At 38.6% G+C, this 26,303-nt stretch overlaps 2 protein-coding genes across 2 annotated transcripts; both read left to right on the top strand.

Annotated features, from left to right (window-relative positions):
• The first annotated feature begins 8,468 nt into the window (after positions 1 to 8,468).
• Positions 8,469 to 10,673, top strand: LOC116173576 (uncharacterized protein K02A2.6-like). Its single transcript, XM_031491161.1, has one exon. It carries the CDS (start codon positions 8,469 to 8,471, stop codon positions 10,671 to 10,673), a length of 2,205 nt encoding a protein of 734 aa, XP_031347021.1.
• A 3,344-nt stretch (positions 10,674 to 14,017) lies between these two features.
• Positions 14,018 to 26,161, top strand: LOC116174200 (fas-binding factor 1-like). The gene is made up of 5 exons (XM_031492075.1): positions 14,018 to 14,184; positions 22,732 to 23,186; positions 23,238 to 23,470; positions 24,385 to 24,975; positions 26,002 to 26,161. Exons 1-5 carry the CDS (start codon positions 14,033 to 14,035, stop codon positions 26,095 to 26,097), a joined length of 1,527 nt encoding a protein of 508 aa, XP_031347935.1. The 5' UTR covers positions 14,018 to 14,032; the 3' UTR covers positions 26,098 to 26,161.
• The last annotated feature ends 142 nt before the right edge of the window (positions 26,162 to 26,303 follow it).

The raw sequence follows: 26,303 nt of genomic DNA, 5'->3' as shown, positions 1-26,303 counted from the left end.
AAGGTGTCTAGCAATTTGTATGTTTTGCGCAGACTGACCAACGTCGTCACGTCTGAAGTGTTAAAAGCTGCTTACTTTGCCTTAATTCAGTCTCATTTGTCCTACTGCATAATACTCTGGGGTCATACTCCTTGCTGGCGAACTCTATTTAGACTACAACGCAAAGCTGTTAGAATAATATCTCGGCTACCTTACAGATCTGAATGTCAACAAGCATTCGTCAGGTTAAATATTTTAACCCTTCCCTGTCTTTTTGTACTGGCTTGTCTTTGTTATGCTAAACAACATATTTCCCTGTATACGCTACAGTCTGTTGTACATACACATAATACTCGTTTTAAGGACAATATATGTGTTCCTTTCTGTCGCTTGTCAAAAACTCAAAATGGATCTGAATTCTGGGCCAAACAATTTTATAACCACGTTCCGGATACAATTAAAATACTAACTCCTAGAGACTTCAAAAATAAAATTAAAATATTCCTCAAAGATAAAGCGTTCTACTCGTATGAAGAGTTCCTAAAGTGTGATTTTGTTTGTTCTCGTTAACTTATAATGTTAATCGTATAATAGTTTCTATCTATAGTTAATTTATGTAAATTCTATTGTTGATGTTGACGAATGTACATGCACATGTGTATAAAACATGAATAAATATTATTATTATTATAGTCGGTGTATCTTGTGAGAACTCAGGTCTAGCCTGGTTAACTAATCGCACGGATTAAAATCAAGTAACGATTAGTGTCTGTGTCTGGTGAAGTTATGTAGGGTCCTAAAAAATAAAATAAAATAAATAAATAAATAAAATAAAAATTCACACACTCACATTGGAAATCTAGAGATAGTATGTAATTCATACTTACCAACATAGCTATTGATGGGCACAATAGCCAACGCTGTCAGGACAAAACAAAACAAAAAAAATCATTATAATAATTCCTGTAATTTTATTAAATGGAGTTTATTATGTGTAAGTGTTTCTTTGACTTTGCGTTTGGGTTGAATACGAGTGGGTTGTGATAACGTGGTGTGTTTCTGTGATTATTATTATTATTATTAAAGATGTTTTTCATTAGTTGGTGAGAAATTACAGGGCAATAAGTCGTATAGCCAGTAAACAAGAAAATTGGCACTGCGCATGCGCAAAACGAAATTTTGAAACTGGCGTTAAATTTGCTTTTATTCCAAGTGGCTATGTATCAAATTTCATTAAGAAAGTTTGTAATTCGGTCTGTAAATGGTCGAGATGCGCAAAGGGCACTGTGAATGCTGATCGATTAGGATCAACTTTTGGAATTGTGTTTTATATGGCTAAAGCTATGCGTATATTGAATTTCATGCAATTCGGTTCATAACTAACGGAGATGTCAAAAGGGGCTACTTTATTTTTTGAGCTACATTGGAAAATGCCAAAAGTGACTCGACCGCAACTCATTTTTGATCGCATAGTATCAATACTGCGTTTGGATTTCGGAAAGGTAAATTCACTTCTAATGCAAATTTATTATAAAATTCCATGGCATCACAGATTATTGAAAAAGGTGCGGTTTTATTTTTCCAATTTTCCGTCTTTATTATGCAAAAAATGGAAAACTAATACGGTTGATTGACGTAAAAAAAATTTTTCTACAAAAAACCTTAATACATTTTTGCTCTAAAATAATTTGGGGAGTCAATAATCGCATGTTATGAATTTTACATTGAGGTCCCTATGATGCGTTACGCAAGTCACCACCCTGTATATACCACGACAGAGAAGTCTATTATTGCCCTCGCTCGCACCTTACCCCCCCTCGGCGCAAGCGCCTCGAGATGTAATCTTGGTGTTCAGGCAATAATATTGGACTTCTCTACCTTGGTATATGTGGTGTATGCGCTAGTGCTATTTCTTAAGTTGGCAATAGCGTGTCATGGAGACCGCATGTAAATAAAGTAGTTATTCACCTCAACAGTCTTTGAATTACGATACCCACGTGTTACACCTTTTAATATCCACCCAGCGTGTGAGAAGATACAAAACTGGCGACGAGGATGGGATAAGGAAGTGCGTTTTGTGACAATTTACTGTTTACTTGTGTTTCCAGAATTCGCGAGTAACTAAAAACGATGGCTTCCCTGGGTAGCATCGAACATTTTTCAATAAGTGATCCTAAACAATGGGAATCTTATGTGGAAAGAATGGAATTCTTTTTCACGGCAAATGGGATTGCGGATGCAAGTAAGAAACGCGCGACATTTTTGAGCCTATGCGGCCCAGAAACGTACGAAATTCTTAGGTCATTGGTCGCGCCGGCGAAAGTCGCTGATAAAACGTACGGGGAAATTATAAAGGAATTAGGTACACATTTCTCTCCGAAGACATCGGAGATTGTTTACCGTTTCAAATTCTACAGACGGGATCAACAAAATGGGGAGACATTCCCCGTATACCTTAAGGAATTACGTAAATTGGCCGAACCGTGCGGATTTGAGGCTACTTTAGATACAATGTTACGTGACAGAATAGTTTGTGGAATAATCGATGAGACATTACAGAAAAGATTACTTGCTACCACCGATTTAAAATTAGCGGATGTAACAAAAATGTGCGTAGCTCACGAAACTGCTACGACCAGTTTTGCAATGATTCGCGAAGGGGGCAGCGGCGATCGAGTGGAGGTTAATGCCCTTAATTCACGCAAGCAAGTAAAATCAGCTGATCGCGCGAGCAGACCGGGGCGCGTCGGGAAATAGTTATTTACATTATTAGTGCGGGAACAGTTATTTTGAAGATGAGCGCGAAGTTTGGCGGCGCGAGTGCGCAACGCGCACGAGCGACGCATCTCGCGCGAATCAAGCAAATACTGTTCACGCACGTAACATGTATTCTATTTTTTGCACGGATTAGTTAAATCGAATTTATATAAATTCAAATCCTTTTCGCGAGATTTTTGCGACATTATAATTCTTTTGAAAAAATCAAGTCCTCTATGCCGATAAAGTAGAAATTTAAAATGTCAATTTATTGTTCAAAACTTCTGGTTTACGCTTATTTTTGCCCGTGGACTACAGGGAATGATGTAAAGTGTATTTATTTTTTATTTTTTACTCTTCCATCATACTACTTTTTAGTTTATGATCCGCACTAAATAGATAATTTCGTTGAATTTTTAGGCACTAGTGCGCGAAAGTAGATAGTCAATTGTAAAATTGACGTTCCCGACGTTCGTGTTTTATTGGGAAAACGCGATTTAGAACGAAGGAGTGCAAAAAAGTGTTTTCGATGTGAAAAAGACCACGCTGCAGACTCGTGCGTTCACAGTCAATCAACTTGTAGTTACTGTAAAAAATTAGGACATATCGCAATCGCGTGTTTCAAAAAGAAAAGAGAAAGCCAAAACAAACTTAAAGTGCACATTGCAAATGACAGCGACACTTACACGGAGGAGCCGGAAATTTCTCCGGACGGGGGCGGGACACTTCGCCGAATGCCCACAACGCCGACCCGATTTTTGGATGGTCCATATCGCCGACTAGGGACACTACGCCGACGGACACTACGCCGACAGTGCCCACATTGCCGACAAGTGGACAAGGGACACAACGCCGACCATGCCCACATCGCCGACAGGTGTACAAGGGACACAACGCCGACCATGCCCACTTCGCCGACGGACACTACGCCGACCGTGCCCACATCGCCGACAAGTGTACAAGGGACACTACGCCGACCATGCCCACATCGCCGACAAGTGTGCAAGGGACACTAGGCCGAACGTGCCCACAACGCCGACTATTCGGAAAAAAATTACTAGGGACACTACGCCGACAGCGACCACATCGTCGACAATGGAGAAGTTTCCAGTTTTTTGTTATTAATTAATTATGACAATTCCTCCACAAATGGCAAAGTTACAAGACTTTAAAGTTGCGATTGGAAAAATAATTTCGAGACGTCACTTCATCTAGTTTGCTAAGAGCATGCCTTGACCATGCGATCAAAAAAGAGTGGAGTCGCCTATGAATCGCCTTTACAAATTTTTGTTTGTATGGGAAATCGTATTTCGTGGAATTACGTAAAATGACGTCACCGACACTGCCGTTCCGCGCTGAATACCTAAACTTAAATAATATATTTCTCAGTCATTTATTGCCGGATTTTGAAATTTCTTTTACTGGTTTATTAGTTTTGATCTATACTTTGATGTCATTAGGCTTAATATAGTAATATCATGTGGTTGAACGGTAAAAGATTAATGAATATCGCGATTCTTAAATTTCACATTTAGTCAAACAAAGCGAACAATAACTAGGGCTGATTGTATAAAGGCTGGTTGAACTTCGCTTGTAGTTAACAACTGGATTAAGGTATAAGAATGGTTAAAATTTGACGTTTTGTCAAACTTCAACCAATTAGGTATCTTAACCCATTGATGTAATCCAAACGAGGTTTAATCTGCTTTATACAACCGACCCTTATGCCCGTCAAGAATCAAGACGGGATTCATGAAACTAGATTAGCAAATACGATCTTAAATAAACAACCAGTTATAATCGATCATTTGCGCATGAATCTACCATTATATCAACTATTGGTGACGTTTTCTGTCAATCCCAGAATTAATCTTCGATCTCGGATCAATCTACGAGTTAGTACGGGCATTAGTGTCCGCTTTACTAACAATGACACTTACTAAAAATCTTATATTGCTTGGCCACCTTGGATTATAAGGTACGGTGCAATTCCATTCTGGTGCTAATCAATGATTAACTTTGACCATCGTTTATATAATAAAGATTTATTTTTATTGTTTAATGTGTACAGAATATGCTAAACAAGATTAGTTCATATTTTATGAATTTAATATTAACATAAGCACATATTTTAACTAATGAATTACTTTTTACTCCGTATTCACATCTTCTCATAGTGGAATACATCCGTTTTTTCTCATAAAATATATTTTTATTTCAATTTGCTACCCCTCTTCAGCTAATTTCTTAAAATGTACTGATTATCTATTCAATATCCATAAGGGTTTTAGAAATTCTAATCCGTTTTTCTTATTCCTCGAGCAATAATGAAATAACCTTTTCTGTAAATGTACGCTCTGCCTAATTTGCGCCTGCTATTTCCTGTCGGTCTCTGTATTCCCATTATACTCTACCATAAATTTACCAAAATGTTGTCTTAAAATCTGCATAGTTGCAGGTTTTTCTTAGAAAAACCCGTAAATACGGAATTGCGGATTAATGTTTAAAGTAGGTGCCGCTCTTAGTAAAATATTGTTTACAGGTAGAGTGAGAATTTTCACCCTTTACTATGGGAACCTTTGCTGTCGGTCTCTGTATTTCCATTATGTATATTCCATCGTGACTTTATCAAAATGTTGTCCCAACATCTGCATAGGTAATTGAAGGTTTTTCTTAGAAAAATCTGTATTAGGGTCATAGGTAAATACAGAATTGCGGATTAATGTTCAAAGAAGGTGCCGCTCTTAGTAAAATATTGTTTACAGGTAGTGAGATTTTTGACCTTTTTCGGTAGATAGGAACTTATACTACGGTAATTACTAACTGCATTTTAAACCAAGAAAGAATTTCTTTTAGTACAAACAAGGTAAATGTGTATTACTGTTTGTGGGGGTAGCAAATTATTCATAAGTAGGTACTAATTTACGACCTGCTTTAATTTTGCTATGACATGACGTCAGATACTGTGACGAAACGCCAGTGAAACAAAGTTACACACTTTAGTTTTATACGCACTGAAATAACTTGCATTGGCGAAGAATAAAAATAATGAATTCTACCACCGTGCCACCCTTTGAATTTGTGTTTATCTCGATAATTTCGGTGATTTGACAATTTTTGATAACACGATACCAATGTAAGTGTAAAAACGCTTAAAATATTTACACCTAGGTAGCAAATTGAAATAAAAATATAGTTTATGAGAAAAAACGGATGTATTCCACTATGGGAAGATGTGAATATGGAGTAAAAAGTAATTCATTTGTTAAAATATGTGCTTATGAACATTAAATTCATAAAATATGAACTAATCTTGTTTAGCATATTTTGTACACATTAAACATTAAAAATAAATCGTTACTCAATTACATAAACGATGGTCAAAGTTAATCATTGATTAAAAGTACCAGAATGGGATACACCTTACCTTATAATCCAAGGTGGCCAAGCAATATAAGATTTTTAGTAAGTGTCATTGTTAGTAAAGCGGACACTAATGCCCGTACTAACTCGTAGATTGATCCGAGATCGAAGATTAATTCTGGGATTGACAGAAAACGTCACCAATAGTTGATATAATGGTAGATTCATGCGCAAATGATCGATTATAACTGGTTGTTTATTTAAGATCGTATTTGCTAATCTAGTTTCATGAATCCCGTCTTGATTCTTGACGGGCATAAGGGTCGGTTGTATAAAGCAGATTAAACCTCGTTTGGATTATATCAATGGGTTAAGATACCTAATTGGTTGAAGTTTGACAAAACGTCAAATTTTAACCATTCTTACCTTAATCCAGTTGTTAACTACAAGCGAAGTTCAACCAGCCTTTATACAATCAGCCCTAGTTATTGTTCGCTTTGTTTGACTAAATGTGAAATTTAAGAATCGCGATATTTTACCGTTCAACCAACCTTTTTTTCAAATTAAAAAAAACGCGATAAATTCTTCTATACTTCCGGTGTAAAGATTTACGAATTTCAGTTTATCAAAACACAGCAACTATCAAATAGGGACAATTGATATTACTATATTAAGCATAATGACATCAAAATATAGATCAAAACTAATAAACCAGTAAAAGAAATTTCAAAATCCGGAAATAAATGACAAAAATATATTATTTAAGTTTAGGTATTCAGCGCGGAACGGCAGTGTCGGTGACGTCATTTTACGTAATTCCAGGAAATACGATTTCCCATATAAACAAAAATTTTTAAAGGCGATTCATAGGCGATACCACTCTTTTTTGATCGCATGCTCAAGACATGCTCTTAGAAAACTAGGTGAAGTGACGTCCCGAAATTATTATTCCAATCGCAACTTTAGTCTTGTAACTTTGGGATTTGTGGAGTAATTTTATTGATTCTATCACATTTTTGTTTCATTTTACTTAAATTTTCATAATTAATTTATACCAAAAAGCTGGAAACTTCTCCATTGTCGACGATGTGGTCGCTGTCGGCGTAGTGTCCCTAGTAATTTTTTTTGCGAATAGTCGGCGTTGTGGGCACGTTCGGTCTAGTGTCCCTTGCACACTTGTCGGCGATGTGGGCATGGTCGGCGTAGTGTCCCTTATACACTTGTCGGCGATGTGGGCACGGTCGGCGAAGTGGGCATGGTCGGCGTTGTGTCCCTTGTACACTTGTCGGCGATGTGGGCATGGTCGGCGTTGTGTCCCTTGTCCACTTGTCGGCGATGTGGGCATTGTCGGCGTAGTGTCCATCGGCGTAGTGTCCCTAGTCGGCGATATGGACCATCCAAAAATCGGGTCGGCGATGTGGGCATTCGGCGTAGTGTCCTAGACCCCTCCGGACCCGAATTGCGTTAATAGTGATTACGTTTTTTCAATAAATAACGTAACGCCTGACAAATTTTCCGGTAAATATTTCACAGCCGTTACAGTCAACGGGATACAGACAAAAATGGAAGTGGATTCGGGCGCTGGCTATTCGATTATAGGCCGATCGTTGTTCCAAAAAATCTCGAACGGGAATCACCTGAAATTGAAGAAGAGTCATGTTATCTTAAGAGACTACCAAAACAACCCGATACCAACAGTGGGAGAATGTTTGGTGGAGGTGCGTCGAGGTTCACGGAGGTCAACCCTTCCGCTAATCATCACCGAAGGAAACCGCCCGAGTCTTTTAGGCAGAAACTGGTTCCAAGAGCTGGGTCTAACTGTTTCCGGGGTAAGTCACGTTGACGGTACTCCTAATTACGCACGCGAATATCCTGAGGTATTTTGCGGGAATTTGGGCGCATACCGGGGGCCTCCAGTAAGTTTTTCGGTAGACGCGTCTGTGAAGCCGATTCTATTGCGAGCTCGTAAGGTTCCTTTCGCTCTAAAGGACAAAATAGAGAGGGAACTGGACAAACTGATAAGTCAAGGCGTGCTAGAACCAATCTCATATCCAAGGTGGGGCACTCCTATCGTTACCGTTTGCAAGGGCAATGGGGAGGTGCGAATTTGCGGGGATTACAGGTCCACCCTTAACCGCGCATTACGTCCTGAACCGTACCCGGTGCCGTCGGTACAAGGAATTTTATCCGCGCTCGCTGGCGGGAAAGTGTTCGCTAAATTGGATTTAGCCTAGGCTTACCTACAGTTGTGTGCCGATCGCGAGGCTGCGGAAGCACAGACAATAATAACGCATAAGGGGGCTTTTACATGCAATCGTTTGCAATTCGGAATTTCCGTCGCGCCTCAGATATTCCAAAAATTCATGGACATGAGACTGGAGGGTATCTCGGGAGTGTTACCGTACTACGACGACATACTAGTCGTGGGAAGTTCCGATGACGATTTAGACACTAAAGTGCGCACGGTACTGTCGAAATTTCGTGAAGACGGGCTACAATTGCGCCGGGAAAAATGTATTTTTCGTACAAAATCCATTGAATTCCTCGGGTTTAGAATAAGCGAAGACGGTATTCGCCCAACGAAAGATAAAATCGCGGCAATAGTAAACGCGCCTCCTCCAACTAATGTGACAGAATTACAAGCATTTTTGGGGTTGGTCAATTTTTATCACGTGTTCATGAAGGACAAAGCGACCATCGCTAAACCTTTACATGCGTTACTTCAAAAGAACGCTCAATGGCAATGGCGAACGTCAGAACGAGAGGCTTTCCAAGCTTTAAAGGATTGCTTAATCAGGGAGCCCGTGCTGGCTCACTACAATGATCGGAGAAACTTATTTTTGACTTGCGACGCGAGTCCGTATGGGGTAGGTTGCGTGCTTAGTCAGTTGGACGACCGGGGGCGAGACGTTCCAGTAGCGTATCACAGCCGTTCTTTGTCGTCAGCTGAGAGGAAATACGCTCAAATCGACAAGGAGGCACTCGCTATCATCACGGGTGTTAAAAAGTTTCACGAATACATCTACGGCCGAGGGGTGACAATAACAACGGACCATAAACCTTTATTGGGAGTCTTCAATCCGAAGAAGGGGGTTCCAGACATTCTATCACCTAGGATGCTAAGATGGACACTAATGCTATCTGCGTACGACTACGAACTAAGGTACGTGCCAGGAGCTAAGATCCAGAATGCGGACGCATTAAGCAGACTGCCCCAAAAAATCAAGGTTCCAGAACCTCCGCCATCTGAAGACGTCTTAATGCTGGAAAACATTCCAGAAAAGCTAATCAGCGCCAGAGAAATTGCCCAGGAAACCAAACGAGATCCTGTTTTATCAAGGGTTATGCAGTGGATCTGGAAGGGATGGCCTGACAACGGGAAAAAATTGCCAGACGAATTTACTCCTTACTTACAACGCAAACATGAGCTAAATTGCTACCAAGATTGTCTCCTGTGGGGCACCAGGGTTATCGTTCCACTAGGGGTGAGGGACACGGTGCTAAAAATGCTCCATTCAGCTCACCCAGGTATCGTCAAGATGAAATCTCTCGCGCGTTCGTACGTATGGTGGCCGAATATTGACAAGCAAATTGAGAAGCTGGTTGGGTTGTGTAGAGAATGCCAAGAAACGAGAAACATGCCGAGGAAGTCGTCTATTCATCCTTGGGAGTGGGCTAGAGCTCCGTGGTCGCGTATCCACATTGATCACGCCGGACCAATGAAAGGAAAACTTTTTCTGGTAGTGACCGACGCCTATTCCAAATGGCTCGAGGTAAAACTAGTGCCAAATACCTCGAGTGCTGTTACAATCGGGGTGCTACGAGAATTGTTCGCCACCCACGGCATACCGGATGTTGTCGTATCCGACAATGGAACGAGTTTCAGCTCTGCCGAATTTAAGCAGTTCCTGAAAAACAACATGATTCGACAAGCTTTAGTGGCACCATACCATCCGAGCAGTAATGGGCAAGCGGAAAGAATGGTGCAAAATGTAAAAAACGCTATCCGGAAAATGACCGAGGGAACAGCAGAAGGAAATCTACAGTTGGCTCTAAGCAGATACTTATTAGCCCAACACATTACACCACACTGCACAACAGGCCGATCACCGGCGGAGATCTTGATGGGGCGAAAGCTAAACACCGTCTATGATCGTATGCAGCCTGATTTCCGTAAGGAAATGATGGACAAACAAGAAGACGAATGTCCAATCCCAGGGAAAGATCGAGTGTTCCAAGATGGAGATGCAGTTTTCGCAAGGTCATTCACACCAGGATCAAAATGGCTGCCAGCACAAGTCGTGACTACTACGGGACCCGTAAGTTACCGTGTACAAACACCAGATGGGCAAACATTACGCCGCCATGCCGACCAAATTAGGGCTCGGGTAGAAGAACCGACTGAAAGTTTGGGAGCACTGGGTGATCCCGAAATTCCACCGACAACACCAGAAGCTGCCAGCTGCAGCGAACCGCAGCAGCAGGACAACGGGAATAGCCAAGTCGTGGAAATCAAGAAGCCACCAGAAAGATCGAGGCGGGTTCCAAAATACTTGGAAGATTTCGTGCCGTAGTTTCAATCCGGGGGGAAGGAGTGTGGTGTATGCGCTAGTGCTATTTCTTAAGTTGGCAATAGCGTGTCATGGAGACCGCATGTAAATAAAGTAGTTATTCACCTCAACAGTCTTTGAATTACGATACCCACGTGTTACACCTTTTAATATCCACCCAGCGTGTGAGAAGATACAAAAGTATATAATGTACTATTGTACTCCGTGGTCTAAATCAACGTGTTTTGTAATCCATTTAAGGGACTAAAGTGTCACTTGAAGACTATAGAAACCGTTGCTGTTCATAGTCACGCAAGTTGCACGTTTTGCTGGTGGAAATGTGAACCGTGCGGCGTGCACACCTCATAGATTGATGGTTTTTTTTTTGTCAATCGAACATAGGGAAATTATATTACATAAAAAATCGTATGTTCGCATTTAAAAAAATTAACTGTATGTACATTTTCGTTTTGAGGAGTACTTAATTAAACCATACTTGTAGCAAATCACACCAGAAAAAGTGTCACCATCTCCCGGTCTATTGGCTATTGCCTCGGAATATTATGAACTTCGTCCAAGCGAAATGCGCTACTTACCTACATTCGTTATTGCTTAAATAACTATTGGGAGTATATCGCCTCGTCCACACAAAATGATCTTGAAGACAGCGATCACAGCTCAGAACCACATCGACAAGAACCGTGCTTGACAAACCCCAGTTCAGAAGTGTTTGACTTTGAGAACGCGTTAGCTCAGAACCACTTTAGTTCAGGACACAACCCGCGTGACCTTCACTGACCTCAACACTAGTAATTTTTGTAGACTACGTGCGACAATGTAGTAGAAATGAGATAAAATGAAATAGTTTTTCCTTTTATTTGTCATAAACCTACATTGACAAACTTACATTAAACAACCAGAAAACATCAAACTGATCTACACGAAATATTAAACAAAGCAGTGTTGCTACTAATCTATACAATCACAACAAAATGTCGATGTACCATCTCAATCGAATTCAATTGTGGTGGAATTATAGTGAATCGTTCTCGCGTTATGTGGTAAGAATTGAGTTAAGTGTGGCCATGTTTTGTATGTGAATAAAATATTTTTTGGTACAAATTCAAAAAGTGAGTGTTGGGATTTACTGTTGAAAAACGCTTTCAATAAAGAGAATGATAACGCACGTTCGTCATTCTGATGCAGTACGAAGTAAAGCACGTTTTAAATAACTACTTGCTTGTTTTGGTACCAACTCATTCCGAGTTCAATAAAGAATACCGTCATGGACAGCGCCAATCCAAATCCCAGCAGAGCGAACGTGAAACACAGGTGGCCTAAGTTTAGAGGTACATTCTCCTCATCTACAGGTCTTGGCATCTTCAGATACGTCTCCTTCAAGTCGTTCGAGATCTTATTCCTTATCCCAGATTCTGTAAATGCTGCAATAAAGCGCTCTATGTACACGCTAGAGTAATGGTTGGGAAAATACTCCAGTCGCATAATTACTTGGCCGAATATAGTGTTGTCTGAAAATCCGTATGCGTTATGTTTAAAGGGATTCATTCTCTTTATGATAGGGAAGTCGTCTTCTAAGATTATAACTGCACAATTACGATAATCGTGCAGATTAATGAAAGCGTCGACATATTGATTTAAGTTTATCACGGGAACGGTCATATTCTTCAATTTTGTGTACAATCTGCAGCCGGTGTCGTTAAGATTAAATTGCTCCCTTATAAATTTATGTGGAATGTATATAGGTAAATTAGACTCTGCCAGTTGCTGTAAATTGCTGATCTGGAACTCGTATTGCGGTTGGGTTAAGATATTAATTAAATTGGATGTGAAGCCACAACTTATGTGGATGACGTATATTAAATACGTGATTAAGACGCAACGTAGAATATGCGATTTTGGAACTGTACCAATTGAACCCAGAATTGTAACCGATGTCACGTTTGTCACCGCATCCGCCATGTTTCCAACAGTCCAGCTCCTTTTTTTGCACGACAAAATAACCCACCACGCGATGGTGACAGTGATGAAGGTGAAGCCGATTAAAATCCAAACTGTTTTTTCAAAAGTAACGAAAATTACCTCCATCGGTGGTAGGACATTAGCACGAGGTACCATCCAATATATGTTCTCTCTATGTATTTCTGATGAACATTGATGAACATACATAAAGGTAAGTTTCGCATCGATAAATTTCACAGGAACGCTGGGTGGGGTGGAAGCGTTGCTTTCTACTGTGGTATCTTGGGATATCCCATTGAGCTTTCCATTGAAATAATACGTCAATAATTTAAGGAAGTAACGTTTGTAAGCGGTATTAACCGACTGTTTCTCATTTTCGTCTAATACTCCTGTTTCTCGCTGAATGTTTTTCAACGTAATCGGGCATCCATTTAGGTTTATCGGAATGTTGGTATATTTTGTTTCCATTTCATCATACCAACTATGGTTATAGATTACAGTTGCCAATCTTCCACACTCATTCCCTACTTCAAAACGGTTCCCTGTATGCAAAATTTCATCTTCGTATACGTAAATAAAAACATTTGAAACACCAAACCCCCATAAACGCTGGAACAGTTGATTTATTTCTTGTTTCAAGTAGGCGGAGATAATTATTAGTAACCTTAAATTTCCAAAGCCCTTTCGGTGTGCTCTGAATCTCAACGTGACGAGTTGCTTTACTTGTTCCCTGTGCATGTCCATATCGTTTACACACATAATCACGTGATCTGTATTATAAATGTGATAGCGGCTACTAATACTTTGTTTCATATTTAAAACTGTTTTAGGAATTGTAGATCCCCACACGCTGTCGCATAATTCACTATCATCTGTCAAGATGGTCGTTGCTTCAGAGTCGTAGAAGATATTTTTAATAATCTTTTCGGCGCATATTTTGTTTGATGTACTTTGATTTTTTTGCAATTTCATACCACCTGCCCCTACGCAAAGCGAGAGGTGCAATAACAAACAGACATTTGTTAACACCATCACTATAAACTTAGCACTACTCCATAAAAGCTTTAGAATCGTAATATCGCATGTTTAAATAATCCATTATTTGCTTTTACCCTGTTGTTTATACAATGGTAATTATATAATAATTATTTTCTAATTAGGTGCCCTTTTCTATAATATAATAAATTGATTTTGTTGCATGTAAATGGGGAAGGTACTTAGACAGGGGCCTATTTAGGGGGTCAGATATATTTTTCATTTTTTTGTGGGAATTTACAGGGCAACGGCAGCGGCGTCAATATTAGTCGAAATATTTTACATGACTACTAAACCCCCCGTCCTACGAGAGCGACAAATAAGTAAATAGCGGGCGACGCGTGCAGGAGAGGTGCGAACGCGGAACGATGTGTACAGCCAGAGCAATATCAAGCGATATATTTAGCATTGGAAATGCTTATGTTTTGTGTATGGGTAATAAGTTACCAGTTTCGTCAAGCAGAAAAGAAGACAGTGGTGTCGCATCAACCGTTGATTGTACCGTACTTGGCCGCAATCGGTAAGTTAAGGAAAAGTCGCGGATACTGTCCATACGTTACTTACTTAATACTGCGCAATTGTTTTTTTTAATTCCAATCTAAAATTCTCCACATCTCCTTTAATAGGACTACGAGCATTTTATGAGGCTTATTATTCAGAAAGTCTACGTTTGCGACACGAGCGAGTTTGAGAGCCAGTGAAGCAAGTGATCCCGGGTGAATAAGGGTTATTTGTGTTTTATACGAGGTGCGGCTATTAAATAACGAGACTGGTTACGAAAAAGGTCTTTATTATAAACATTACAGATCTAACGAATGCTCCCCTTCAATATACTCCCCTTCCCTCTGCACACACCGAATAATTCGTTTTTTCCACTGTTGGAAGCAGTGCTGAAAGTCTTCTTTTGTAAGCGCTTTAAGTAGCTCCGTCGTTGTTTGCTTCACCTTCTCCATTGACCCAAAACGAGTTCCATTTAGGGCAGACTTGATCTTGGGAAATAGACAGAAGTCGCAGGGCGCTAAATGGGGCGAATACGGCGCATGTTCAACCACTGCGATGCTTTTATCGGTTAAAAAACGTTTTACAGACAGCGCGTTATGAACAGGTGCGTTGTCTTGATGCAAGATCCACGACTTGTCTTTCCATAACTGCGGCCGTCTCCTACGAACTCGCCCTCGCAGTGTTACCAGGACTTGCAAATAATAAGTTCGTTTCACAGTTTGACCCTCTGGAACCCATTGAGTCATCACGACGCCGTTAATGTCGAAGAAAACAATGAGCATTGCTTTGAATTTGGATTTCGACATCCTTGCTTTTTTCATTCTCGGAGTTTCAACATCATACTGGAAAATCCAAGTTTCCTCGCATGTGATGACCTTTGCAACAATCCAGGCTCTTCCACTAACCTTTCAAGAACATCTGAACAGATCTGGTGGCGCACAAGTGTTTGTTCTGGGGTCAAGTTTTGCGGTACGACGCGAGAAAAAAACACGCTGGCTTCAAAACGCAATAGCATAAATACTACTCAACGCACAAAAACGTCTTTTTGGACTGGAATAGGTGACACTTCAAGGTTTCCTACGATGTGTTCGTTTCCCCCTCTACACTTCTGATACGCGTTCTGCGCGCGCAGTCTCGTTATATAATAGCCGGACCTCGTATATGGCGTTATACGGTTATCATTTCCAATGTCTCCGATGGTTGCAAGGATTGCGAAACCTGTAAATTTTTTTATTGGACCAAATAGATTAGTAATCAGAATTCCAAAATTGATTCTATGCGCTAATTTAATTTTATATGTAAATGTAATTGTCTTGAAGAGGTCCCTTTTCCTTTACCTAACGGCAAGGATGTTAATTACACTACGAATGATTCCCATCATTCTGTAGATCTCATGTCCATTTTCTTTTCAATCTTCGTTTATTGGGTTGTTGTACGCTAAAATATCGTTGAGAGGACCTATAAACAGTAGCGTAACTTCATTTCAGGGACCCGTCTTCAAAAATATTTTGTGGCTCTTTCTACTTGGATTTCTAATTGCAACTATCTTACAAATATAAATGAAAGTTTACTAGAATACACCCCAGAAGATTCGGATTCTTTAACAAAGATAACATCCTCATATCGATCTTCTGACGTTACTTGACTTTGACTTTTTAAAAAAACTTGATGGTTAGGGCTAGCTGCAGGAATTGCTTATGAAAGCTTCAGGAATTGATCAATTTTAGCCAATTTGTTTCTACTGTTCGGCGTTTCTTTTTTGCTTTTCTCTTGTAAGTCCCACTTTGGTATTTTCGTCCACTCTGAGATGTCTAATTTCATAGTTTCAAACGACAAGCACCGTTAGCGCCGCTGGAGATACATTAACCTTTAATACAATGCTGTCAGCAATTTGTAAACAATGTTAATGTGTAACGGGCACTGAACTATAATTAAATTGGAACGCCGGCTCCGTCTGCAAGCGCGATCCGAGAGAGAGGGCCACAAGGGGATATCTCAATATCTGTCTTAGACCATATGGTAGGTTAGGATTAGCTCTATGCTTGCAATACAAAATGGGTGGTCACGGATAGAGGGCACTGTAGTCGTGGGTATGTGAATCTGAGGGTAAACTAAAGTCGTGTAAACACCACTTGGATCACGTAAAGAGTAGCTTTTATAGTAACCGCGTAGTACGGGAAGGTTTAAATACTCTTGATTATCTTCTATAGCCCACAAATAAGGAATAGATTTGCTTTTTTGGCATATCTAAACGATTAATTAATTGACGTTTGTTAATTTATAGGCTGACAGTTTCAAATCGTGTCTAATCGGACAACTTCGGACAGACTCGTTTACCCTGAAACTCACATACCCAGGCGATGTATGTCCTTGACCACATTTGAGTTACAATTAGCAGTCCATGTACTATATGGTCTAAGATCTCTGTCCTATTCTCTAGCATGCATAGAGCAGCCTATTTGATATGTTTTGAATTTATATTAGTGATCAGTTGCCCAATGAGTGACAGTAATCTCCCTTGCAGTTATTGTTGAAATATGTAATATTTGGTGTGTTACTTTGCAAACGCCTTGTATTTGTTTGACCTTCAACATTCTATTCTATAGTTTACAGAACAGTTTTAACATGTTCGCGTTCGCGCGTTTTGTGTGGTTATGTCAGATTTCCTTTCATTGTTTCTTTTACAAATAAAGTTTATCATAATAAATCTTAGACCATATAGTACATGGACTGCTATTCGCCCTATGCTTTCAATACAAAATGGATGGTCACGGATAGAGGGCACTGTAGTCGTGGGTATGTGAATCTCAGGGTAAACTAAAGTCGTGTAAACACCACTAGGATCGCTTAAAGGGCAGCTTTATAGTAACGGCGTAGTACGGGAAGCTTTAAATGCTCTTCATTATTTGCTATATACGTCTGCAAATAAGAATAAGTTTGCTTTTTTGGGATATCTAGGCGATTAATTAATTGACGTTTGTTAATTTATAGGTTGACAGTTTCAAATCGTGTCTCATCGGACAACTTCGGACAGACTCGTTTACCCTGAAACTCACATACCCAGGCGATGTCCTTGACCATATTTTAGTTACAATTAGCAGTCCATGTACTATATGGTCTAAGTAATAAATGTATACCTACGTATCATAACAGCGAGGTTTAATTAATAATCTCAACAGTTATCTCTCTCTCGGCGCGCTACGTTTCTATGGCAGAGGCAGACACCGCTAGTGCGCGTTCCACTTTATAGTTCAGTTCATGTGCTGATTAATAAAATAAACATCAGCTGGCGCATTTGTGGTGGGGGTAGCCGCAGCAGCCACCCACGCATGTATAATAAAAATAAACTTAAAATCATAGTAAGAAAGATGAATCTTTGTAGGCTCGTTTATTAGCCTATGTATAAATGAAAAAAAATAGCCAGCTGACTGCGCCGCGGTGGATTATACGTCAGCTGATTGGATAAACATGTAAAAAAAAACGTTAGATAAAATTAAAGTAAGAAAGCTGAATTTTGGTGAAATAACAGTTTACTACATCAGTTTTGAGAAAAAAATACTCCGCTGCAATTTCCATGGTGGGAAAGTCATCAGCTGGTTCACGAAAGATGATATGCGCCCGTATTTTGTGGGCGTCAGCTGATGACTTTTCCACCGCGGAAACTCCAGCGGACTATTTTTTTTATAAAACTGATACAGTAAACTATTGTTGTAACAAATTACAACTTTGTTAATTTGATTCTTGCTTTTTTAGAGCGAGTTTCGTGCTGTATTTATGAAAATTAGCTCGATTCGGCAATTATCGATTGAACACTTTTTATTATTTACTTTTTTTTATTTGTATGAATACTCAGAAATTCTGTGACATTATATAATAGCACAACAGTTGCTGCTGAGCGTCTCTACACGTTTCAGTGAGGAGGTTATAGCTCATCGACCCTGGACCCATCCACAGCTACCTGCGGATGAACGCTACCCCTCCAATTATAGCTGGTGAACTCGTAGAGAACAGATCGCGATGTCTAACGTACAGTGTTTTTGCGTTTTCTGCTCCAAAAAAACTGGAAATTTAAAATCTTTTGAAGTGGAGTCATTGAACAAGAGCTTACTCGATTTTCATTTTTAATTTCTTTTAAAATGCACCGATTTTGATGAAAATGTTATCGGACCTTTTTGAGACAATTTCGGATCGATTCCGAGAATTTCGCTACTGGGAAATTCTCCTGAGCGGCTGGGGAGCATCGTCGTCGAAGTGCGCGGGCGCGGTTATAAATTCGCCGTAGCTATACGGTTAGGGTTAGGGCGTCGAGGCGCCGGCGCGGGGGGGTAGGGATAGTTGGGGCAACTTTCGATGGGGTAAAGAAAATTCCTCCGGCGACCTACGGGGTAGCTGCCATAAGAAGCGAAAAAATCGAAAATTTTAGAAAAAAATTCGTAACTCGAAAACTTCACCGGAACTTTTTTTCGCGCTTTCTGAGACGTCGGGCGACGTGAAAGAGCGTATTTGTGCCGGGGTGCGATTCAATTCTATAGCCCCGTTTGGGAACCGCGCGACCCGGAGGGTCGCTCTCGAAAAGGTGGTTTTCCGCATTTTCCAACTTTGACGCCTTCTACAGGCCGAACCGTTCGAGTTAGAGCAAAACGTACAATTGCGCGATTGTAGATCTCGACGAGACCTACGAGAGGGGGGTGAGAGGTGAAAAACCGGAGATTTTGAATAGCGCGTTCCGGCAAAGAGATACAGCGTCGGAATCTGCGTCGATACCTGCGGGCAAGTTTTCTCTTTCTTTTTCCGTTTACCTCGAGGAGGTAACTCGGACGACGGCGTCGTGGTAAATTTTCTCCCGAAGGCTGCAAAAGTCACGTGACCGCTTCGTTTTGTTTTTCGCCCACATTAAGCGCCGAAGATTGCCGAACGCGCTGTACTGTCTTTTTAATTAATTGCGAGTTTAATTTGAGACGGAGAATTTCGATCGAGGTCTCAAAAATTCGAGAAAACTACGAGGAACGTGTTAAAATCGGTTTCGGGACGGTGCGTGATCGATTTGTGTTCGAAACTAAGCTAATTTTCATAAATGCAGCATCCAACTCGCTCTAAAAAAGCAAGAATCAAATTAACAAAGTTATAATTTGTTACAACAATAGTTTACTATATCACTTTTATAAAAAAAATAGTCCGCTGGAGTTTCCGCGGTGGAAAAGTCATCAGCTGACGGCCACAAAATACGGGCGCATATCATCTTTCGTGAACCAGCTGATGACTTTCCCACCATGGAAATTGCAGCGGAGTATTTTTTTCTCAAAACTGATGTAGTAAACTATTATTTCACCAAAATTCAGCTTTCTTACTTTAATTTTATCTAACGTTTTTTTTTACATGTTTATCCAATCAGCTGACGTATAATCCACCGCGGTGCAGTCAGCTGACTATTTTTTTTTTCATTTATACATAGGCTAATAAACGAGCCTACAAAGATTCATCTTTCTTAATATGATTTTAACTTTATTTTTATTATACATGCGTGGGTGGCTGCTACGGCTACCCCCACCGCTATCTAGCCAGCTGACGTTTATTTCGTTAATCAGTGCATCTAACTAAATAGACGCCAAAAAAAATTTCCAGCTTTCTTACTATAACGACCCTCAAATGTCAGCTGGCTCCCGGACTATATGTAAACAAAAATTCCAAAGGTGACTCGACAGCAACTCATTTTTGATCGCATAGTATATGTAGGAAATAGTGTCTTGATTTAGCTTTGCTGATTTTGAATTTGAAGTTTATTGGTTCATTGTAAAGTTTAGCGTCACTTTGCTTTCTGCGCCGAATCTGAGCCTAGTTGATTTTTGTTCGAACTTTAATTTTAACTGTTAACTTTTGTGTAATACTTGTGCCATAATAAAAGGTAACGTACTTAATTTTAATTGTAATTCTTCGGATTATTGTGACTTCTATCGACTTCAGCGACTTGTAACTAGGAGTAGGTAACCCATGAATTTATTTGTTTCACTTTAAATGTTATCCTTATTTTGATTTGTTATATTGGCCAGTTTGTTAATGTTCCTTCGTTGATTAAATTCGTTTAGTTTAATTATCGACTTCAATTCTTTGTGTATGAATGTGCATTTTTTGAATGTCTTTAACCAGTTTAGCTTTGTTTTCCTCAAAAGTGAAAAATCGCTATTGGCTGCACTTTGTCGTCCGTCCGTCCGTCACACATACTCCTTTTACACGACTGAACCGATTTGGGCGATATGAGGTCATTTCAAATGGCTTGGTCCAAGGATTTCGTGCATATCGATATTTTTGGTTTTGCGCATGCGCAGTATCAAAAATTTGGTTTAACGCATGTACAAGCTAACTTTTTTATTTATTAAGATATTTCAATGAAACTTCATATGTAGACTCTATACGAATATAAGTAAAATTAACGACGTTGTCAAAATATTGTTTTGCGCATGCGCAATGCCAATTTTCTTATTTAAAAAAGCATTTACATGAAACCGTTTAAATGAAATTTTATACATAGGCACTTGGAAGAAAGGCAAATCTATCACCAGCTGCAAAATTTGGTTTGGCGCATGCGCAGTGCCAACTTCCACATTTAAAAAAGCATTTACATGAAATTTAATACATAGGGACTTGGAATAAAAGCAATTCTAACGCCAGTTTTAAAATTTGGTTTTGCGCATGCAATAACAGTAGCAGTACCATCTGGGTGCTGTGTATGATAGATAAGATAATGTGGAATTTTTATACTTATAGGTCCTTGCTGTAAAGTGTGTTTTCGTTATAAGCAAGATATCAATGTTGTTAATATTAAGGAAAATTTCTAGCGACATTTATAAAGCATATCTAAATAATAATAAAATAAAAAAATTAAACAACTTTTAAAAACACCAGTCAACAGAGCACAGAATCTGAACTAAAAATTAAAAAAATACAATTTTCGTTGAAAAAATGTTGGGATCTTTTCGTTGTTCATAGTTGTCAATCTATTCTTAAGATTCAAACACTTTTTCAACGAAAATTTTATTTTTTTGATTTTTAATTCAGTTGAAGAAAGGTGTTTCTGTAAGTTTTTTTAATTTTTTTATTTCACTTTGGAGCTGGAGAAGAACCATCGTCAAGTATTACTGCTGATAATACATTTTTTTAATATATTCTATTGGCAGGCAAAAAAGATAAACAAAGCTAACGAACGATATTTATTTGAATAGAGTAAGAATAGGTGATTTAATGGAGAGCTGCGGGCAGGGCCATAGCCAGATTAATTACTTAAGCGGACGAATAAATGTACAGAGCAGGCAGCCGAAAGTTCATGGGGTGCGGGGTCACGTAAAAAGGTTATCGGAACTAACCTCATTTTTTCAATGTATGCAATTCAAAAAGTTAAAAAAGTTTTTACTTACTAAATCTTAAAATATTCAAAAATTGCATGAATTTTTTGTTATTTTTTATACTATTTGAACCTTATTTAATATCATTCCTGGTGTGCCTCTAGATTAAAATATATAAGTATGGCGTTCCATTTAAAAAAAATTAGGTTAGTTCTAATACCTTGTTTTTGCCCATAAGTGAAAAACAAAAGGCTGTAGGCCAGTTTAGTTTTGAACATCGAGGTAACCTCAAAAAAAAACATGGGGGCTGTGCGCAATTTTTTTCTATCAATTATAGTTTAAGAGTGACCCCCATACTAACGACCACATTTGGCCACCCTACACAGACAAAATAATTTATACACAAGCGTCAAATTGTCCAATTTTAATAGTGGAATAATTCCGAATATATTTGATCATTTATGACCACGCTATATATTGGGTCGTCTTAACCAATTTTCAAGAGCGGACAAAGTGAGTTTCAAGAGCGGACTAAGCCTGCTCTTGCCCCTCTCTGGCTACGGCCCTGCTGCGGAAAACACGAAATGATACATTATTCATGGATATGAAATATGAATGAATGTGACCGTACTTTGGATTGTACATTCTTGTACGCGCGAGATTGAGTTCTGTGGATTAATCTCGTTTACTTGTTTGTGAAACCTTAATTTTCGTTTTTTAATTTGCATTTGTGTTCTTTAACTAAGATTGTTCTTTTTTCATCTTTTGTAAGTACTTTTGACTGGAAAATAAAAAGATTATCGTTGCATCTCTTGTTTAATATTAATAAATAATTGAAAATTTGTTCTATGGGCCAAACCTGAAAATTAAGGATTCATTTTATCATCCCTCGTTTAAAGATAGGTCATTTCAGCCATACACCCATTTCCATGGGGGAAAGGGTATGGCCTTGATAAACAATTTTCTTTCATTCGCGACCGTGACATATCACCTCTATTTTATTTATTTGCCTTTATTTTTGAATGGGCGGGGTTTCGGCCAAGGCTGCTCTACCAACCCAATCCCCCCTATACATTTACAAATATCCATGCTCGAACCCGGATTCGAACCAGGGATCCTTAGCACCACAGTCCAGCTTTAACTGAACAGCGCCACACGAGTTTTTGAATATTTAAAAAAATGAGCTCCTCTAAAGCTTAGACATTTAAGCTTGTCTCTTAAACTTTTAGAAAACAAATCGTCATCATAGAAAATTCAATGGAATCAGTCGAGAGCAGATTGAAGAGCGAAGTCAACAACTTATCTGAACAATTTGATAAAGCGATTGCAATGTTGAAATCTGAACATGAGACTGAACTAACGAAATACAAGCAAAAACTGCAAGATATGTCGGCGATGCATACGACAGAAATACAGCAAGTACGGGAAAATCACAATCGAATTATCGACGAGATTAAATACGAATACTCCACTATGATTGATAATCTAAAACAGGTCAAGCGGACCGAAAATTCGCTGATCGACAACGCGAGCGCTTACACTCAAAAACTAGATAGCAGCTTGGAAGCTTTAGGTGTTAACAGTAGCATTTTGAACGAAATCAGAGGGAAGGTTCAAAGCGAGTATGGTATCCTAACGAAAGCAAGAGAAGAATCTTTAAAGGCCAAAGAGGAAGAGATACGAAGTAAGGTTATGTCGTATTATCCGTCTCTTGTTACTTTTCTTTTTGTTGCAGTGATGCGAGTCGCATTGGAGAAAGCGCGCGAGTCTGCTGATGCCGAAAGAACTGAACTCATGACCTTAGTACGAAATTTAGAACTTAAGCTAGTCGAACAAATTCAAAATACCAAAGAGGAACGATGGACTCTTAAGCAATCCGCATCTGTACTGATGGCGCGTACTGCAGCGTTTGATCGCGAAATGGAGTTTGCGCGGTCAACTTTGGAGAGGGAACGAGAACAGTTACAGGTTTTTATTTCAAATTCTTATAATTAAAATTTCTTGTTGATTTTTTCGCAAATGTGTAAGGTTACAACGTATTTAGTTGCAAGTGCATTAGAGCAGGTAATAATTGTAACGGGAGTCAGCCGCAACACTATCGCTGGAGCTTGGAGGGCGAAGGGGGTTTGTGGAATGACAAGATTTTGACTTCTATTTTTTACCGATTTAATTTATGTATTTCTAGATTGTGATAATTTTAGACGCAGAATGTCTTACATTTTTTTAGTTATGGTATGTGGGCAAGTCGTTCTGACTTTGTAAATGCGATTGAAAGTTTGGGGCGCTAGTGAGACGTGGGATATTGCGTGGATTTAATTTTTCTGAATTTTTTCTTTAATTTTTGTGTTTTTTTAAATTTTCCTGATTATTTTATTTTATCGATTTTTGTGGCACTTTGTTTTTCTAATTTTTGGATCTTTTTTACTTTGGTCTATTTATTTTAATTTATTTCGTCCATCTGAATTTTTGTGGATATGATTACATTTTGTTGATATCTAAATGTCATGATTTTTCTCTTATGTTCAAGTATTTGTTTTCTTTTGATTTTCAAAGATCTCCTTTTTTAGGGTTTTAAAAGTTTTTACAATATTTTTAATATACATATTTATTTTGTAATTTATAATTTTATGTTTATATTTGCATTTTTGGCGTTTTTTACATTTTTTGGAATTTTACAATTTGGTAAGCTTCTATCATGTTTATTTTGAATTGGGGCTAAAAACTTTTTTCATTATTTTTTTAATATTTAAAATGTTGGTGTTGATTGTAAGTTTTATTATGAATTTTTGACTGCAATTTCTTGGATTCATGTGATTATTAATTTATTTTTCTGCATATGGGTACAACAAATTGCTTCTAATTAGTTTTTTTAATTTTTTTAGACCTTCAAAGAGCAGTTGCTTGTCGAACAAAATAACCAAATATTACAAATAACTGAAGAAAAATTGCGCATATCTGCGGAAAAATCGAAACTGGAGACTGCAGCGAAGCTCACTCAAAATTTTGATGCAGAAAGGAATAAAGTAGAAATAGAGGCGGCAATTCAGGTTGCGAAGGAGGCGGCAGAACGTGCCGATCACGAAAGGAAACAGTTGCACGGTAAACATGCAGAAGTGGAGTCGCTCAAGAGAAGTCTAGTAGATCAACAGCATCAGTTGTCCTTGAAAGAGCAACAGTTGAAACAGCTGATGTTGAAGGCCGACCAGAGGGCTAAAGATGGCGAACAGGCCTTGATTGATGCGAAATTATTGGAGGAGAACTGTAACGCGAGACTCCGGGACATACAAACTCAGTTAATGTCATTGCGTAATCAAGAAAAAAAATTGGCGCAGGAAAAAGTGATGCTATTGAGAGAGCAGACCAACATAAAACGTACCAAAAGATGTTCACTGTGTAGTAACGGAAATGCGGTGGATGGTGGAAATATTCTTATGGACACTGCTGAGCAAGATTTTTCGCCGAGGATGTTTGCCGTGAGTATGCAGGGTAGTAAAGGTAAAATAAAAATCAATAGCTACCTACACAAGGAGTTATTTTTGTTTCTAGTGTCTTCCAACAAAAGCGGGCACGATTGCTAATTTTCTTATTATTGTAACACGTAATATTAATGTGCATTTTATTACCCGGTTCGAATAGTGCAAGGAACATATCGTTAATTAACATTACACCAAAACAAAGAAACATGCCATGGCAAAAAACTGGTATAGAATAATTAATTCAATCCCAAGTGCAAAAGTTTAGGGTGAGCAAGTAACAAAAAGGGCGTAGTGCACAGGATGTGACAAGTCTTTGTTGCATATATTTTGTATAATCAAGTTTTTAAAGCGCACGCATCAAGTTTAATGGCACGCTTTGCGGGCCATTAAACGTTGTAATGACCTTGCAAACGATAATTACTTAATCGTTCCCTTTGCTGTCGAAACTCGAGGACTATGTTGTGAGGAAGCTATATATCATTCATTGAATCTATTGGAACCTTAATTAAACTTAGAACATGACACTCGTTCAACACTATTCCTAAAACAGAAGATTAGTGTCACTATTCAAAGAGGGAATGCAAGTTGTATTATGGGAACTTTTAACAACTAGTGTTGAAATTATTTGTGAAATGTGTTTGGCATTAAAATTTAAAAAATCGTGATGTTTGCTTATTAAAATCAAAATGACTTCGGTTGAAAAATTCAATGGCTTGTTGCAAAAGCAGAAGAAAAGTTGGTAGATGCAAAATCCAAATCCAGTAAAGCCTATTATAAAGAATATGAAAAGTTGATTATAGATCTTTAAACAATCTAATCACTTGTTTGAACTTGATCGTGTTGGATGATTAATGATTAAAAATAGAACGTAGTTACTTTTTAGCTGGATTTAGATTGATTAATACAATTTTATCGCCAAAAGACGTCTAGTATTTACTATTCGGTTTTTATTCTACCTTTATTAAAACCACATATATTGCTCGTTCTGCCAGATATTTTTTTCAAAATCAACTCACATTGCAGATCACAGATCCAGACATTGTAAGACTACGTTACGAAATCAATGAAGAACTACTGCCGATTCCTATACCGTCGGAGGAAAATGACCAAACCAAATAAGATAGTTTTGTAACGCTTTTTTAATTTGTTTCCTAAGATTTTTTTAATAAAACAGAGTATTTTATTTAGTACAATTAATAATATACATCAGCTAGCTACTTACACATTAAAAATAATTCTGTGTTCAACATAGATAAGTACACAGTTTCGATTCTTAATAGGCCGGTTTACTACTCATTGAAATATCAATATACAAAATTAACTAA

This window comes from Photinus pyralis, unplaced genomic scaffold (genome assembly GCF_008802855.1).
Source record: "Photinus pyralis isolate 1611_PpyrPB1 unplaced genomic scaffold, Ppyr1.3 Ppyr1.4_LG6, whole genome shotgun sequence".
Lineage (NCBI taxonomy): Eukaryota > Metazoa > Arthropoda > Insecta > Coleoptera > Lampyridae > Photinus > Photinus pyralis.
Note: the sequence above shows the minus strand (reverse complement) of the source record. Positions and strands in the feature narration are given on the sequence as shown.

Coding starts and splice junctions, on each gene's coding strand:
- LOC116173576 (XM_031491161.1), top strand. CDS start 8,469: ATGAGACTGGAGGGTATCTCGGGAGTGTTACCGTACTACGACGACATA.
- LOC116174200 (XM_031492075.1), top strand. CDS start 14,033: ATGTGTACAGCCAGAGCAATATCAAGCGATATATTTAGCATTGGAAAT. Junction 23,187..23,237: donor CAAAGAGGAAGAGATACGAA/GTAAGGTTATGT, acceptor TTTTTGTTGCAG/TGATGCGAGTCGCATTGGAG. Junction 24,976..26,001: donor TTTCGCCGAGGATGTTTGCC/GTGAGTATGCAG, acceptor CTCACATTGCAG/ATCACAGATCCAGACATTGT.